This window comes from Corvus kubaryi, unplaced genomic scaffold (assembly GCF_017639235.1).
Source record: "Corvus kubaryi isolate FWS band 111438036 unplaced genomic scaffold, C.kubaryi_AGA036_p1.0 37398, whole genome shotgun sequence".
NCBI lineage: Eukaryota > Metazoa > Chordata > Aves > Passeriformes > Corvidae > Corvus > Corvus kubaryi.
In genome coordinates, this window is record NW_024581137.1 from 37,360,147 (window position 1) to 37,377,447 (window position 17,301).

The 17,301-nt window shown below is 40.9% G+C and overlaps 1 protein-coding gene across 15 annotated transcripts in view; it reads right to left on the bottom strand.

Moving 5' to 3' along the window:
- Positions 1 to 17,301, bottom strand: part of ADAM22 (ADAM metallopeptidase domain 22) — a 129,029-nt gene that overhangs the window by 52,447 nt on the left and 59,281 nt on the right. For all 15 annotated transcript variants that reach the window (XM_042043306.1, XM_042043313.1, XM_042043311.1 and 12 more), the window contains exons 5-6: positions 4,176 to 4,258; positions 470 to 533 (exon numbers count right to left, since the gene is read on the bottom strand). In XM_042043306.1, the coding sequence (XP_041899240.1) occupies positions 470 to 533; positions 4,176 to 4,258 (147 nt within the window). The remainder of the gene's footprint in view (positions 1 to 469; positions 534 to 4,175; positions 4,259 to 17,301) is intronic.

Below are 17,301 nucleotides of genomic sequence, written 5' to 3' on the forward strand. Positions count from 1 at the left end.
AGTTAATCACTTTTTATATCTGAGTACCTCAGACACAGTGGCTGAGCACACTTAGAGCTAGGCCTAAACTAGGCTCCCAGAGCTGCTCGGGGAGAGAGTCAATGAGAGTCACAGGAGCTGCTGAACTGGAGTCAAGGATGACCCAGGAGGAGAGCGATACAACAAACCCAGAGCAGGAAGTGCCAGAGAAGGGGACAGGGCACTCACAGCTTCTGTTGCTGGCTCCAAGGGACCCTCCTCTGGTGCTGTATTGCTCTACAGCCAAGTGTTACAGAGCACAGACATATAGACCCACCACTGCCTCAGATTTGGAGGCCTGCTTTTGTCTGTGAAGATGGAGTCTCACATACGAAGTAAATGAGTTGGGAATGAGGCGATGACCCTTTGGTCCCACGGCCTTATGGCTACCCTGTACCCATGGATGACTGTACTCAGCAAACACAGCAGGACTACTCTAAGTTCTACTTACATCTGAAGTGTAGTTTTCATCTGGCTCAATAAGGTAAGTATGATTTCCATCATAGAACATCCCACTGTCAAGAGCAGGAAAATATAAATACAGATTTAATAAACAAATACTAGTGCAACATGGAAGTAACTTCTTAAAGTTAATATACTTTAAAAATTTAAATATCTGGACAAGGAAGAGTTAAAAATGGTTTCAGGAACTGAATGTAATTCTGGATCACTCTTTTGTTTCTTCACTTCAGCAAGAAAGATTTTCTCCTGTGGTGAATCAGACTTCTTTCTTCCACAAACCTTCACTACAACACATACAAACACCACAAAATGGACTAATTTAGCCAACTGAAAATCCAGTTCAAAACTTCCACTCCCATGCAAGAGATATCTACCTGCAACAGATAAATAAGGGTTCCCTGTCTTAAGGAACACACATATTTGGAACATATATGCATAGGTTTCCCCAAATAAAAATGTTGTTGAATTGAATTAAATTATCCTTAGGTTTTAATGGGGTTTTTTATTAACTCTTTCCTTAGTGTTTCATTTTGAAAGTGTTGATACAAATATTATTCTGTAAGAGCAAAAAAACAAAGTAAAAGTAAAAAAAATTCCTATAGAAATGCATTCTGATCTTCAACCAAACCAGAACATTGTTTAAGTAATTTTGCCTTTATTGCAGTGGCATACACACATGGTTGGCATTAGGCTGTGTCAGCATGTCCCTTTCAAAGGGCCATTACTAAGGTGTTTAAGCTTGGCCCTAAACATGAACTGTAAGTTCAAACTTGGCACATAGCGCACAACAACAACAGCATAAAACAGAGATCATTTATTTACCTACATTATGGTTAAAAACACCCAAAACAAACAGGAATTATAAGCAACAGAAGCAGATACTTTTCTTTTTTTCTTATGCAGCATTTTTTTTAATCAGCAAAATTGACATTCACAGAAGTAACCTGGTTTACTGACTGTGTAACATATATCAAGTGTGAGCATAACTACAATGTAAAGCTCCTTCACCTTTCAAATTACCTGTGCCTATTCTTTAGAAATAAATACTGTCTTATACAGTTTAAGCAAAATATTCAAGCACCTGTTGAAGCTTCTTTGCCTGGGAATAAGATAAGATTGGGGAAGATCCTGTAGCTCCTCATCAGGCAAAACTTTCCGTCCCTCTAATTGCAACTTTAGTTAAGCACAGTCTGCTGTCAGCGAAGAGCTTCTCGTGAGACTGCTGCTCCCAGCAGCACTGACCTCTGATCAAGTCACTCCACAGTGACAAGAATAAGAGTCACGGCTGACCTACAGACCTGACCTGCCCACTCAGAGCATTCACGGCTCTTTTCCGACCAGCTACCACAGCCCAGTATGCTCTGAATAAACCACAGGCTCACGGGTGTGTTAGAGAGAAAACAACAGCAAAACATTTCAAAAGCCTGCGTTTTGGTGGTGTGTATTCTTCCGACAATCACATTTGTAGCCGTGACAGCCGAATTCACAGCAGCAGTTTTTACGTTCACCACCAGCCGGCAGCAAGATCCCAGCCGTGCCCGCTGCCTGTGCCCTCGCCGGCCAGCCCGGGCCGCAAGCCGTGCCTCACCTCAGCTCACCCACATCCCAGCAACCGCCGGCGTTTGCGTTCTAAGGCTTCCGTGGGTTAACTCATAGGAAACCGTGGTTACCGCATATCCCACAGCAAACAAACAAAACAAAAATCCAAGCAAAATGGCTTGCTCGAAGTTAAGGTTGCAGAGATACACTTGTCATTAGCCAAGTCACTAAGAAGGCGACCGTAACTTCAAGTACTCTGTCAGCCAGTCATGTGATAAATTTAATAAAAGGAAGGACACAAAGCAGACATTACCAACAGAAGAACTCGTAACATATGATTAAAAAATCCCAGCATTTTTTCACATGTATGAAAAATTCTGCTGTTACTGGCTGAGATCTAGAGGTACTCATACTCAAAAGAGGAGATTGGCATGACCTTTAGAAAGATGAAGCTTGTTATTCTCTTAAAGGCATCTGTTCTATCTCATGTACTTCCTAAAATTCATGAAAGCAAAGCTCCTGCCCTGCAGAGCTTACAGAAGACAACTCTCCCAGCTACTCTTATTTCAGCAAGATGCTCCAAACTGTGCTTGAAGCTAAGGAGCTCTGATTGCCAGTGTGAGTTTCTAATAATTACTTCTCATTTAAAATCGACTGTGTAGGAGCTAGTTGTATTGATGGAAATGCAGTGTCAGAGAATGTCAGTTTAATACAGCTCAGGAAACATTACTTTCTCATACTGGATGCTTGAAATACCAGCCTGATTAGAGTAAACTTGGGTGAAGGAACTCAGCTGAAACTTTATTTTATCAGGGGGAAAAAAAAATGGTGGGGGAGGAGATGGGGAGATACTTCTCAAGAGAGAACTAAATTATACAATGAAAAAAATGCATCATTCATCATGTAACTTTAGAAGGGACCAATTTGGGTATCAGGCCATTTAAGAATACAGAGCAGCAGAACAGTCAGTTTTAAGCATAAACCCACAAAAAGAGGGCAGGGAAAGACATAGGCAGGCTCTCCTTCCTTCCTGCTTTTACTCCTAGGAGTTAGCAGGGGCCAAGACCTAATGGATCACTGCTAATGGAAGCCATGCAGTGGCTCAGGATGCATTAGGAAGCTACTATTTTTAGGCTCACTGTCCATAGTTGAAACTGGACTCAAGTTTCTTGAGCTGCACAGCTGTTAATCAGACAAGTTCAAGGATGACAAGTCGTCTGCACGCATTCTCCCCTTCATAACAAAGAACACACAACTATAGAAGGAAGACACTACTCAAATAAAAGTACTTCTACGACTGGTACCAGAACTATACAATAGTTGCAGATAGACAATAGGCTGAAGAAGAATTCCATCAGCTAAACCCTGCTTCCACAGAAAAAGGTGAAGCTCATTTGATCTCCACACAGGCTCACTTGCTGCCATGACTTTTCAAGCTGATGTCAGTATTAGAAGTGCTGAGATCCTGTAATTCCCAGATGCAACAGGCACTTGGTTGATCTGAAAACCTGACTAGCATCATTCAATAGTGCCAAAAGTAGACACATCCAAAAGCTATACAATACATACACAGCTTCATGTAACCCTCAGCTGACAGAGGCTTTAATTATATCATCAGTAAAATTATGTGCTTCGAAGAAAAATTACTGCACCCTCTTATACCTTTTCTTCTAGATTTTTTCATGATTTTACTATATCCAATGTATTACCCCATACACACAGCTCAAGACCAGAAATTCTGCTAAAAACTATGGATAGTGCAAGATAAATTCTAAATTGACATTTTCTTTGTAAAGAGACTAGAAAAGAAATAAAATATGCATCATTATAACAACAAGAAAAGAACACAATTTCCAAATTATTCACTGGCATTGTTTTTATTCTTGCAGAATAGGATGTTTTCAGCTACTTCTTTCTACTCTGCTATCTCTGTAATAAATTATCTTAAAACAATACCTGGCCACTGCCACAAGTCCTCAGTTTAGAAAAAAGAGGAAATTCTGAAGATTGCTGATTACCTAATATTGGTGACAAACTAGTAGGAAAAGAAATAGCACTTATTTTACTATATACATATGTTATTTTAGTATAAACAACTTGATTTTGCTTAAAAGAATAATAAACAAAGGTCAGTAAAAACAAAACAGCAGACTTACTGTAATCCATGGCATGTTGACAAGGCAACAAATGATACAGGATTTCCTCGAATTTTTCCCTGATAATAGCAATGTTCTCCTCCCTGAAATTGGAAATTGAGACTTTAAATCCATGGGACATCCCACAGTATGACACTCCATCCTGTCAAAGACTGCTTTTTCACAAACACATTGCCAAGCCATTGACATGGCACCAAGAGTTCATCCCACCTTCTTTGATCCATGGTTTGGTACTTAGACAAACATCATCATCCTGACACTTCACACCAAATGGTGTATTTCACAATTTCAGTGTGAAACCCCTGACATCCTGAGATGCATTTCAGAGACAAATTTCTCCAGAAGTGAGAAAGTGCTCATCTTTGTTCATTGACTAGAAAAAGAGTTGGAAGTAGGGTGCTTTGACTCAACATCTGCTCTGCACATGACTACATCAGACAGGATGAACTCTGCTCTGAGGGTAAGGCAATTTCCTTCTTCTGAGGAGAAAGGTATGCTTACCAAATAATAATAATGCTTGATTGAAAAAAAAAGACCAAATCAGAAGCAGTTCCTAGCACTCCAAAACTAATGGAAACCCTAAGAATAACTAAGCAGTAAAGGAATACAATGAAAATAAGTATTTGCCTCTTCTCTTCTACAAATTAAATGTACACCTTTCAAATAAAATCCAGCAGACTTTACTCAGAAAATCCGCCCTGGTTTCACTGATAGGGATGTAAGCCCTACTGCACATGCAATAAATGTATTCAGTATTGCACAATGTCAATATTTGTATGCAAAATTAGGAAAACAATTCAAACATCCCTTAAATTCTCACTGCCATCTACTCTTCAGAAGAACTTACCTATTATTGCCTCGTCAAATTCAGTTATGTTGTAATGCACTAACATTGGTTAAAGGACTATGAAGGAGATTTTCAGTGGGTTTTTTTTTTAATAGCATTTATTTGCAAATACTTCTTCCAGCAAATGAATGAATAATCTACCTAGCCCAGTATATCCAGCCCTGTGAATATTTATGTCCATTTACTACAGGGAGGGAAAGGCATTACAATTACAGCTTTTTCAGAAGCCAGCAGTCACTTGCATGATGCATAGCACAGTCATTTCAGACATCTGACATTAAACGCTTTTGGATTTTATTTTTCAAATATGAAAAAAAATTAATCAAGATAGGGCTAAAGGTAAAAAAGTATGTAGGCTATGTTGGTAGTTTTGTGGTTTGATCGGGAAATCCTGTTCTCTTTTCTACAAGATGGGGAAACTATTGCTAAAAGCAGCTACAATGTATGGAAGCCTCTGGTTTGAGGTGCACTCCTTAAGAGAGTATAGGAGCCTGTTTGTTAGAGCATGGCTGCCTGCAGGGAAACAGACTTGACTCAGCCTGGTCAGTGGAAATTGTTATTTGCTCCCCAAGATCTTCTCTGTTGGACCCCAGGGCGCGCAGTGCAGAGCACCTGGGGCAGCTCCCGCTGCTGCCACAGCAACAGCACTGCAGAGAATGCAGCCGCTGACCCCACACACTGCGACTCTGACACTGCTTGCCAGGCTCGTTCCTTCGCTCCGCGAGAGAATCCCTGCGGCATTTCGTCCATTAGAAGTGTGGCACCTTTTCTTCCCCCAATTTCTTTCAATCTCGTTATTTTCTCTCTTTCACATACCACTTTTTCCTTCCACTTGCTGCAGTGACTGCAGCCACCTCCACTGCCCATCCACCTTGGTGTCTTTGTCTTTGGGGCAGACACAGAACACCTTCACCACGCTGACCTGCACAGTAACCACCATGCTGCCCACCATGGGCACCTCTCTGCTCGGATGCCTGAAGGAAAACTGGTGCCACACAGGTAATGCTTGACTCCCTGTCTCACATTGGTAAGAAGCTCTGTGGCTGACCCATACCAGGCTACAACAAGGTGTGTCTGGCAGCAGCTGTATGACCCATTACCTTTGGACCAGCATTTCTCATGACTATCAAGAACTTGGGACACAGATCAAGTATCTGTGAAAAGGAAATTGTTTTAATTTCTGCTTTGTACTCACATATATATTAGCCACCAATATCCTAAACTTACTTGATTTCAGAGAGACTACATCATACTTTGTTTTTCCTGAAACCTTGGCTCATTTTCTCCATTCTATCCTCCTTTTCTACACCTCTTTATTTCCTGTATCTTGGCTATTTTAAGCTCTCTTCACTTGAGATTTTGTTTCTTTCAGTCTGTAGGGTGACCCCCACTACAGATCATGGAACTGCTTAAGCCTTTCAGGAATATATGAATAAGAAGTAAACAAAGAGAGACTCCAGTAAGCAAATAACAAAACTAACAATCAAACTATATGGATGATCTAAAACCTTATAAGCAATAAAATACTCTCTAAAGAGAATACTTGAAGTAGTATTCCTGTAAAAGATATAACTGGAATAAGTGCATGAATGTGGGAATAATACTGAAAAGACTATCAGTAGGGAGTTGTACAGACTTCTAGCTGTGGAAGGAATTTGGAGTAATTACACAAATTGGTTTGTTCCCAGAAAATGTAGCTAATATATACCAGAAATAGAATCTCAGGCTCCATTAGTTTGCAAAACCATGTCTTTGCAACCAGAAGGAACATTTTTTCATACTAAGAATCCAGTCTGTGGCTCAAAAGTGTGTTTTGATCTTCCAAATGAGAATCAAATAAATGTCCCATGACAGTACCTTCAAATTAATTTATTCTGTAATAAATCCATGGGAAAAAATTATGCATACAGATCTAGAAAAGAAAAATATAAGAAAAACAGCTCTAAATTATTTTCTGGGAAAAATACAAGTCAGAAACAAATTCTACTCTATTTGGTCAAATCAATTCAACTCAGTGATCTACTACAGCTCATGGTAATTCTGGTGGTAATAGAAACACAACTCTGATCTCAGTCTCAGGGACCAATTCTTAACACTACAAAACATTAATTTCTATATGCTAGCATTTGGGAGGTATTTTTTATGTTGTACTTATGTTCCTATCATTATAATGTAAGTCAATTCAAACCAGTAAATAAAATTAACTTAAGCTAATAAAATTTATTTTCACTTCTTTAAATGAAGACAGTTTTTTTCCAAGCACTTGATGCATGAGATTATCTGAGGTGGTTAGAGCATGGTGCTAATAACACCAAGGTTGTGGGTTTGATCCCTGTATGGATACTTAAAGCTACAAATTCTGAGAACAGAAGTGTTCAAGAAACCACTGGATGTGGCAGTCAATGCTATGGTTTAGTTGGCATGGTGGTGTTCGGTCAAAGGTTGGACTAAATGAACTTGGAGGTCATCTCCAGCCTTAATGAGTCTGTGATTCTATGGTTCTGTACTGAGAGTCAGGACACTACAGGTGTCCTGTGGAGTCCTCCAAGGTCAATTTTTTTTTGGAGCACATGTACCTTTGGACAAGAAGTTTACTGCTGTTGCCTCACTATAGTGCTAAGGCTGAAATCATGCTGGGTTTGACATGTACTAAGCTGTTTTATAGCAGGTGCTGTAATGAAATACACTGTATAAGAGAAGAAATCACAGTATGTGGGAGATCTAAGACCACCAAAAGACTAAACATAGTCATCATATCTTCTTTTATTCTGCTCTTGGAAACACTCCCTGAAGGACTGGGGTTGTCTCCCTTATCTACTGGTATCTGTAGCAGTGAGACAAAAGGTGAAAAAAAAAAATCTTCTTTTTTTTCCCCAAAAATATTCTGGTCCCATATGAAAATTAAAACTTCCCTTAGGAGCTCAAATTAGCATCAACTACAGCTCAGTCCAGAACATCAAGGGTGTTTTGTGAAGAGTTATTGGCTTCCTGTAGCTAATAGAGCCTCTCTCTGTTCTCTCAAAAGAAATAATTGCCCATCTCAGCAGATCAAACCTCCACACTGGCCTTTGCCAGCTACTGGGGAATGGTTCGGTGTAAGATGAGAGGAAATCAGACTGTTCTTCTAACATATGCAATCCATAAGTCTGAGCAGCACATTTACCCACTTCTGCTCTAAAATTGAACCTGGTCACTATAGAGTCTGTGAGAAAATTAGGCTAAATGTCATCTCCTATGAGGCAAAGCCAGCCTGGTGACAATGGCTGGGACACAAACCCACAACACACACAGGCAGACACTCATGCCATATCCAAAGGCAGGCTAATGCTACAGTGGGGAGAAGTTTGACATTTTTGCCTCCACAAGGCACACAGCCACCGTTCATGCTGCGGTTTGCACCATGCAAGGCAAATTGTCTGCCAATGCCCATGGCACTGTGTTGTCCATTTCCTTGGATCAGTAATTTATCCTTCCTGCATGAATCTTCTTGATGTGATGGACAAACTACTGGTGATGTCCAAGGGCAGTACCGAAAATACAGATTTTTAACAGGAAGTTTATTGATTTGGAGAGATAAAAATGTAATAACCTCCTACAAAAAATAAAAAACCAAAAACCAGAATGACCCCAGGGTCTATTAAAGCAAGTTAATCATTATGGTAGTTGTCAGTTCATAAGATAGTCTTCATCTTGATGCTTAAGTTGAATAATTATAGCAAAATCCGGAATTAGGGCTATGTGCCCTGTGAACTGTTACAGCTCATCTCATCTCCAACCAGATGCAACCCTTTTGCCCATGTCAGTACAAGTTTTCCTGCAACCTTGTCGGGTACATACTGTGGCAAAGATAATAAAAAATGATAAGACACAGATGTCAGCAATGCAAGTAAAACCCATCCCCTTTTTTATCCTTTAAGATAGTTTGTCCCTGCTTTGAGAGGCACCAGCTGCTGAGCAGACACAAAAGAGATGAAAAAAACATTCACCAATATTCATAATAAAGGGTGAAATAAGTAAAGCAAAAGAACAGCCCTGACAGTCATTAATGGTTGCAGTTCACCCTTCTCTGCAGTCAGAGTGCAGAAAGCATCTGCTGACCATTCACTGGCAGGGCTTGTTATTCGTCTCAGAGACACTATGACCTTGCCAGGGGAGTAAAATAAAGATGCACATTCATCTGCTTTCTACATTGGATCTCCAAGTAAGCCATCTTCTGCAATTAAGAGAGGTGCTGGCCAGTAAAACTCATGCAACAGTCAGGCACTGACCTTAAAATTAATACCTCCCTTCTCCTACATCTTCCTATTTTAACATTCTTTAATCCAAAGGAAAAGAGATTGCTGGTCTAATTCAAATCCTAGTAACATATCTCTCTCTCTTTCCTTGCAGCAGAAAGCTCCCAAAAGGCCAGCTAAGGCTCAAGCCACCATTCTGTGAATGCCAGATAATGTTTAGCTGCCAGACATAATTATTAGCTGTTTAAGGAGCTACCCATTGTGGGACCACTAGTTACAAAAATTCATAACTAAGGCTGCATGAGCAACAGCAACAGGAAAAGAAAATGCACCCTCGATCACTGACTTCTAGCAGAAAACAACTTGTTATGAATGGGTTTCTATTTGTAAACAGAAAAGTCAAAATGGCACTTTGACCTGTGTAACTGCAATGAGAGAAGACATTTAATTGACACATACTTCAGCAATTGGCAGGGGCCCTGCTGTCAGGCTGTGCTGAGCCCTGTGCTCAGCTTTTACTCAGCTCAGTAACAATGCCAGGAACCTGGCACCACCTCTTTGCAGAGTAGTCTCTGGACTGCAGATGCCTGAAAGCCAAATGTTCTGAAAATGTGAACGGTGCCCTCCCTCTGTAGGAGGATGGCTATCACATGTGCTCATATAACTCAGAGCCGACACGCTGTAGTGACATTAGATTATAACGCTGTTTCAGATTCTGAAATCACAGACACAGATTCCAAAATTAGGATAAGGCACAGCTGCTTCTAAACCTTCTCCACAAAATGCCCATGTTTAAAGACTGTTGGCAGCACTCTTAACAAACAGAGACACGCATGTATGTGACAGGATCCTGCACGCAGGCGACTCGCTCCAACTGCCATCAGTGACTCACAGCAAGAGCCTTCAGCAGATGGCACGAGGTATCAGCCCAGCTCCCCGGTTCAGAGGCCAAATGAGGGTTGTGTTTACTGCCCAGTAGCTTCCCAGAGAGAAGATGCTCCACAAACATAGCTGCAGGGTGTGGACAGAGAGCTCATGCCAACGCAACACCATCTGCTCTGGAAGCTGCCTTGGCATCTGCCTGGGAAACAGACTCTTGACTTGCCTTGACTTACCTTGGTGTTAGGGAAAATTATTTTTATTATTGGCTGCCAGACAAAGATGAGGCAGAGGAGAACAGGTTACCTCTTCCTGCCTACTCTGTTGCTGCCTTTCAGACAGCTCTTGTACCAGTGGCTAGTGTCTCTTAAGTCATGGCATACAAGTCATTTTAATGACAGTCATTTTGCCCCATTCCTGCATGCCTGTTCCAGGGAAATGGAAGTAAACATTTTAAGGGACAGTATGAAAATTCTTTATAATCTACCCATTCTAATCTGCCACTTCAATTCATCAGCCTGCCCCAAGTGTGAAGCCAAGGTATAAGAATGTGATTTACAAGATTACTATAAACACAGCACAACACCTACATGGATACCAATCAGTCAGCAGAACATAAAGTTCTGAGGAAAATAGAAAACAATACCACTCTTATATCCTTATTGGCTCATTATTTCTGAATGACAGAACCTTCTCTCTAAGTGAAAATTCACAGAGCCTTAGGCTGTGTCTAGAAACATTAACCTACTGTTTATAATCCAGTGCCAGTTTGGTATCCATAGGGAACAACAGACATGTCTAGGCAAAGCTATTTACAGAAGTCAAGATGAAGAAAGTAAAGATGTCAAGCTAAAGCACTCCAAAGCCTTGCATGGAAGCAGTCCTTCAGAAGTACAGCAGCTTCTGTTTGCTTAGCTTAATTCCCCCTCAAAGGGATTAAGTTAAACCCAAAAAGATAGTTTTATTTTTAATAAGAGCATCTACAAAGTGATTTTATGTTCTTTAATGTTATAGAAGTAATTAATTTCTCTCAGCCATACTCCGCCCCTGTATGGTCTGAGATTACAGAACACTTGGTAGCTACCAGTCTCTGGCTATGTACACCGTATGTTGCAGGCTCATGGAAAATAACTCATGAGGTGCACAAAGCTGGGAGACTTTTCTGCAAGTTCAAGCTGTCCTCCTTCTGGAACGAGAGAAAACTGTGGCAGAGTACTCAAGAGGTGACTCCTGATGGTCACACAGTCGCTTGACTTGTCACTTCAGCAGAACCATGGACCATCACTGGGGTCCACATCCACAGTGAAATGTACTTTTTAAGCTCCGGAAGACTTCCACTTTCTGACAGTTTTTTTCCCCTGCAGGACTAGTTATACCCACAGGATAATTTTTTTAATGTCACAAAGAAAAGGGAGACAAGATAATTAAACCTTCAAAATCCTACATGAATCATGATCTGGGATTCATTCTAGTGTAGTATATTCAAAACCATGACCTGGGAATGACTCCTAATACAGAAAGCTGCTACTTTTAATTTTCTTCTCCTTGGTAGCAGGATGTATGTAGAAAGTAAGCTAGTAATAGCAGGGAGATAATCAGATATTTAAAAAAAGCTACTGTAAATATACATTAAAAGTGCCAGCCTGCACCATCATTAGGTCAGGCAAATGCATTATATACAAGGGCTGATTATCTTGCCCTGGTATCCCCCAGAGGATACTAGATTTTCTAAACCCCAAAGGGCTTGCTTCCAAAATTCAAACAATGCTACAACAGGAAAATGAGATATTTCTCAATGCCTATCAAGTTAGTGTGACAGCATGACACTACTGAAAGAAAAAGATGTCCAGAATAACTGAAAACACATGGAAATTAAAAAATTTTGTCAACTCTTCATCAAGACACATACAGTAACATTAATTCCAGTCAAAACTTACAGGAAATAATTTGACTGGTATACTCTGAGACCAGTTTGCTTCCATCCTGCCATTCTGTTCCACTACTACACTCTAATCTTCGCCTTCTTGTGGAACTTTCAATTTATGAACTTCCATTGTACAGTGAAAACACCCGTAATTAGTCTCTAAGTGTAAGAAGTTGCCATTTGTTCTATTCAGTTTTTATTTACTCTATTGGTCAAAGATAGCCAGTTCTCCAGCTGATCTTTCTGTGCACTCTAATGCTTCTCACTGTTGGCAAATTTCATTAACATACACATACTTTTTTTTACAGAAGTCATTAATGAAAACATTTGATGAGAGCACTCTGAAGATCAACCTTGCAGGAACCCCCTGCTAAACTGTGTCAGACTCAGACTCCCTGTCAGTTCTTTTTCAGCTAGTTTACTGCTATCACTAAAAAGTAGATTATGGCCCAGATTTGTTAATAATTTGCCATGAGGCAAACAGAGCTCTGTTGAGGGTGTAAGAGAGAGGAGATCTGACGACATTACAGGAACCCTTGTTCAAAGTCCTCTCTCAAACAAGCTAGAGAGTGATTTTTCTGATACTAATGGCTTCTCCAGTCTCTGGACACAGCCAAAAAAGCTCTGCCAGAAACAGGCATATATAATTCCTGCATTATTTATGATTTGTTCCTTTTCAGTTTTCATCACCAGGTTGTGCAAGTTCCAGGTACATGCACACAGAGCTCCCCACCAGCCCCAGGCTCCAGCCTCCCAGGGCTGAGTCTTCCTGCACTCCCATCCCATCCTCTGCCAGCCCAGCTGGTATTCTGCTTTTCAGGAGAAAATGTAATCCCTTACAGGAATGAGCATACAGGCTTTTCTGACAACTGAAACACCTTCCTCTTTGGTTACAAAATGGTGAGTTACCAAAACCTGAAGAAAAATAAGAGATTCTACTCAGACAGTGGATGCCCTAACTGGAAGATGGCTGCAGAGGCACTTTGTTGTAAGACTGGAAACATAGCAGTCAATTATTAAAACGACCTGCTCACTGGTTAAGTGTTTATTCTGGCTGCACCAAAAATTATTGTAGACTTACGATCAGTTCATACCTGTGGAGATAACAACTAGATGTTGGAATGCTACTTAGGTAAGGTCTCATCAAACACAAGCACAGATGTGACACAGACACACACACTGCCCTCAGTAAAGGGACTGTACCTTAACAACTCCTCAAGTACACCAGATTTGAAGGAGAAAGTTTAACAGAAAAAGCAGTATCTGCCATATCAAGAGTACCCAGACTCCTCTGGTCTTTCAAGATTTTAATATTTTTCTCCCTTATATATTATTTTCCTTAAAAAGGACATTTAAAGAGCCATTCAAATACACATCATGTCACACACTAGCCAAGGCTTTACGCACAGCAAGGCAATGAAGAACAGTAATTTTCCCCTCTTGTGCAGAAGCATTAAAATAGCTGTAAGCTACAATAACAGGCATCTTGCACACACTGCTTGTCAAACAATGCACACAACATAATGGCTACTTTTGCAAGCTAACAGCTCTGCTTTGCTGTGCAGCATTAACATGCATTTGCCCCATACCCCCCATCGGCCAAACTACAATGATGGCTCCTCTGCTGGCACCCCCACAGAGCAGGAGGCCGTGCTGGGGCACCCCAGCTGGACAGGATGGCTGTGGGGGCTTTGAAGAAAGCCCAGTGGGCACAGTCTGAGCACCGCATGGCCCAGCAGCACGGCTCAGCACAGCTTGGGACTCACAGCCACCAGGCAATCCTAACCCACGAGACAAGGCTGGCCAAAGCTTCTCTGTTAACACCACAAAAGAGAAAAACAGTACCTAGCATCTGATATGTCCCCATTCATGTTGCTTGATGCTATCACATGAACATGCTGCAAGGTTGAAGCAAAAAGCAGCAGTTTATGCCGTAAGCACTCTCACTGTAATTTTGTGCCCATAATACACATGCTGTGTTTACACCACCACACTAAAGAATTTTAGATTTTAAGGACTGCCTATGAAATATAGTTCCTTCTAGTCGTATTTAAACATGCCATCAAAAATTTTTGGTATTTATCTACCACATCTCTATCTGTGCAAGTTTTCTGACTGGGGTTCTGAATTATTTTCATGGCTTAATTTTTTTCAGAAAGCAATTTTCTAAGAACTCGTAGAATTGTCCAATGTTTTGGGGGAATACAAGCAGAAACATTTATTTCTACACACTCTGAAGAGGAAAACTGAAACATTTTATTGAGAAAATATCACTGAATAGATATCAGTTGTTCCTTCTGAGGGTGAAAAATCCAGCAATGTGAATTACTCAGCACTACAGCTGTTTTTTGCCTTTCATCTCACTGACAGCATCAGTGACAGAATGACAACCAAAAAAAGAGGGAGAGAGGGAGATAAAAGGACACAGAGATATACTGCAACAACATTAGGTATACACACAGGTCGAGTATTGATGTGCTATGAGCATAGGATGATCTGGAATGACACAATCAGGAAAAGGCAATGCCAAGAAGGGTTTTTCTCTTTCTTATTAATTGATTATTCTCTTTGCTACCAGAGGAAATTTAGGCCAACACTGCTGCTTTCCTAGTAGAGGCATGATGTACAGTAAAGGAGGGTGAGGGGGGAAACACTGAAATAATTCAAACATCTACCTCCTTTTGTTTTTCTTAGGCACTGCACACTGCTGCTGGTTTAATAAGAATGTCTTAGGTGCTGCCTAACTGTGCCAAATTAACAAGAAGCCTCTCCTCTACAGCAGCTAAATGCTGGCACCCTGCAAAAACATGTTCCACCTTCACAATGGTCTAATGTATTAATAATTATGCAGAAATCAAATGTAAGGCAACTTATGATGAAAAGGTATGTTAAGCTGAGGACTCTTCTCCCAGTACAAATTCCTTTGCTACTTAAAAGTGGCATTTTCTCCCTTCCCCTGCCTGCCTCTCCTCTTCAAAGCATCCTCAGTAATGGCAGATGATCCATATGTATTTTACAGCACAGGAAGTTTCACGGGGAGGGAAGGAGAGTGGGAGGAGTAGCAAAAGTAGTTATCAACTCCACACAGCATATGAGCCACGGCAGGATCTGCTTCCCAGACACACTCATGCCTGTAATGTTCCCGAACCGCTGAGTGTACGTACAGCTGCCTTCACACAGCGGCTCAGAGCTCCTTTCCTCTCCCGTATTGCTGATGGCACAACAGCAGCACTGATGGTTTGCATGTCTGTGCTGTCTTCTTGCACAGAGAAATGCAAGGGGGAATATGGTGACATTTTAAAATACACCCCTCCAGTACGAAGGCCAAGAACAGAGGAGGCCATTTTGCTGTATAAATAGTCTTGCTCAAAGCCTGCAGCTGGCACTGGATGGCAGATGGACATTTTCTTTCTGTCACCATTTCTCCCACCAAAGCAGCAACAGAGATGTTGCCAGGCTGCCTCTGTCTCTGCCTACAGCCCAAGACAAATTACACAGAGGTGGATGAAGAGCAGCATGTTGAAGCAACTGATAGAAACCTGGCTCCTTTATGAAATACCTCTTCAACTTCTGCTTAAGAATATGCTGCATAGCAGAGTGCATATTTTGTAATTTATTCATAAGTTGCACCCTTTTACTAGCTATTTTAAATAAGTATCTAAGCAATCTGCACAATCCCTAAAATCTAGTATAATAATTATGTTACCAGTTATGGTAAACAATTCCCACAGTAATTGAAGGTGGTAAATCACCATCATGGAAATTTCTTGTGGTTGCAGTAAGATTTTCAAAACATTTGATGTAAAACCAGAGCTCAGATTCACAAATGCAAAACAGATACTGCCAGTCTTTTCAGAAATTGTTCAACAAACAAACAAAGCTCTCCAATGCAGTTACAGATCCTCTGAAAAATACTGATCAGTCAGAGGGAACCAGATTTATTTTTAAACATCTATTGAGTACTGAAATCAGTCTCACTCAGTGTCAAGTGTACTTGGTAGCCTGCACTTTTCCAAAAATCTTCTGGTATCTGAACTTTTATGAAAACGTTCCCATGACTGTGGCCACCAGGCTTTTCTGACATTTTGTCACAGCAGCTTCTTCTCTCCCTGCCAATCCCACACACTCAGATGCAACAAAACAAACAAAAACTTTACATCCCCTTTCCTAGCATGCTTCCATACAACTGCTGCCTGCAGAACTCCTGAAGCAGTGGAATAGTAGGGGACAGAAGAGCCCACCTGTACAGCCTGGCCACCCCTGCACCCTTGCCCACGGGTATGCAAGGTACAGGGCAGCACAGAGAGGGAAACTCGCCACTCGAGCAGAAACCCCTCTCCTTTGCAGTACAGTCTTTGCAGCCCCTTTCACTCCCAGTTCAGCTCACCTCAAGTATCAAGCTCAGTGCAGCAATGACAGTTCTCTACTTAACACAGATTTGAGAATACTGAGTAAGGCAGTGATAGCCATCCCTGAAGGTATACCCTGAGCCTGGCTCAGCATCTAAATGAAGGGGAAATAACCTCTGGGACCCTTGAGGCTGGGAGCTGTTTTGCCCAGAACATTTTCTGACCCTTCCTCTGAAAGACCTGATCCCCTCATCACTTCCCCATTCAATTAAACAGTACTTAAATATGTAGAGCCACTGATTTCAAACATTTCCTTGCTTGATTAAGGTTTGCTCATCAGGAACAATTCAGTGACAGGGCTTGGATGGATTACCTTAGCTAACTTGCATATATATCTTAATGCAGACAAATGGGTTGTTTTGTTCTTACTAATATCAGCTATTATCTTTATTTCTGCTTTGACTCATATTCTGAATTTCAGTCAAGCAAGACTTCTTGACTGCAGAGCAGAGCTAAGAAATTAGTCTTTACAATTTAATGGAACACCTATGTGTTTGCCTCAGTCTGATAATGTATGCAGACTATTATCTTGATAACAGTGGAAGAGCAGACTTCCTATCTGCAAATGACAGAAGGGGATAAACCAAAGGAAACATGCATCTTAGCTATCCAGTGGATAAAGGACTGCTTTGTCCATTCCCATTTCCACTTTCACACTGCAGAGATTAATGCATTTGTTTCAAAGTATTTAGATGATCTCAGATTTAGTAAAACAGTTTTGGGGATTCCTTTCAATAAAATGTAAACTTTGAACAAAATTTTACCTAGTATTTACCTGATAGGCAAATTTAGAGTTTCCATTTTGTACCACGTATAATACATTTCTGCACAC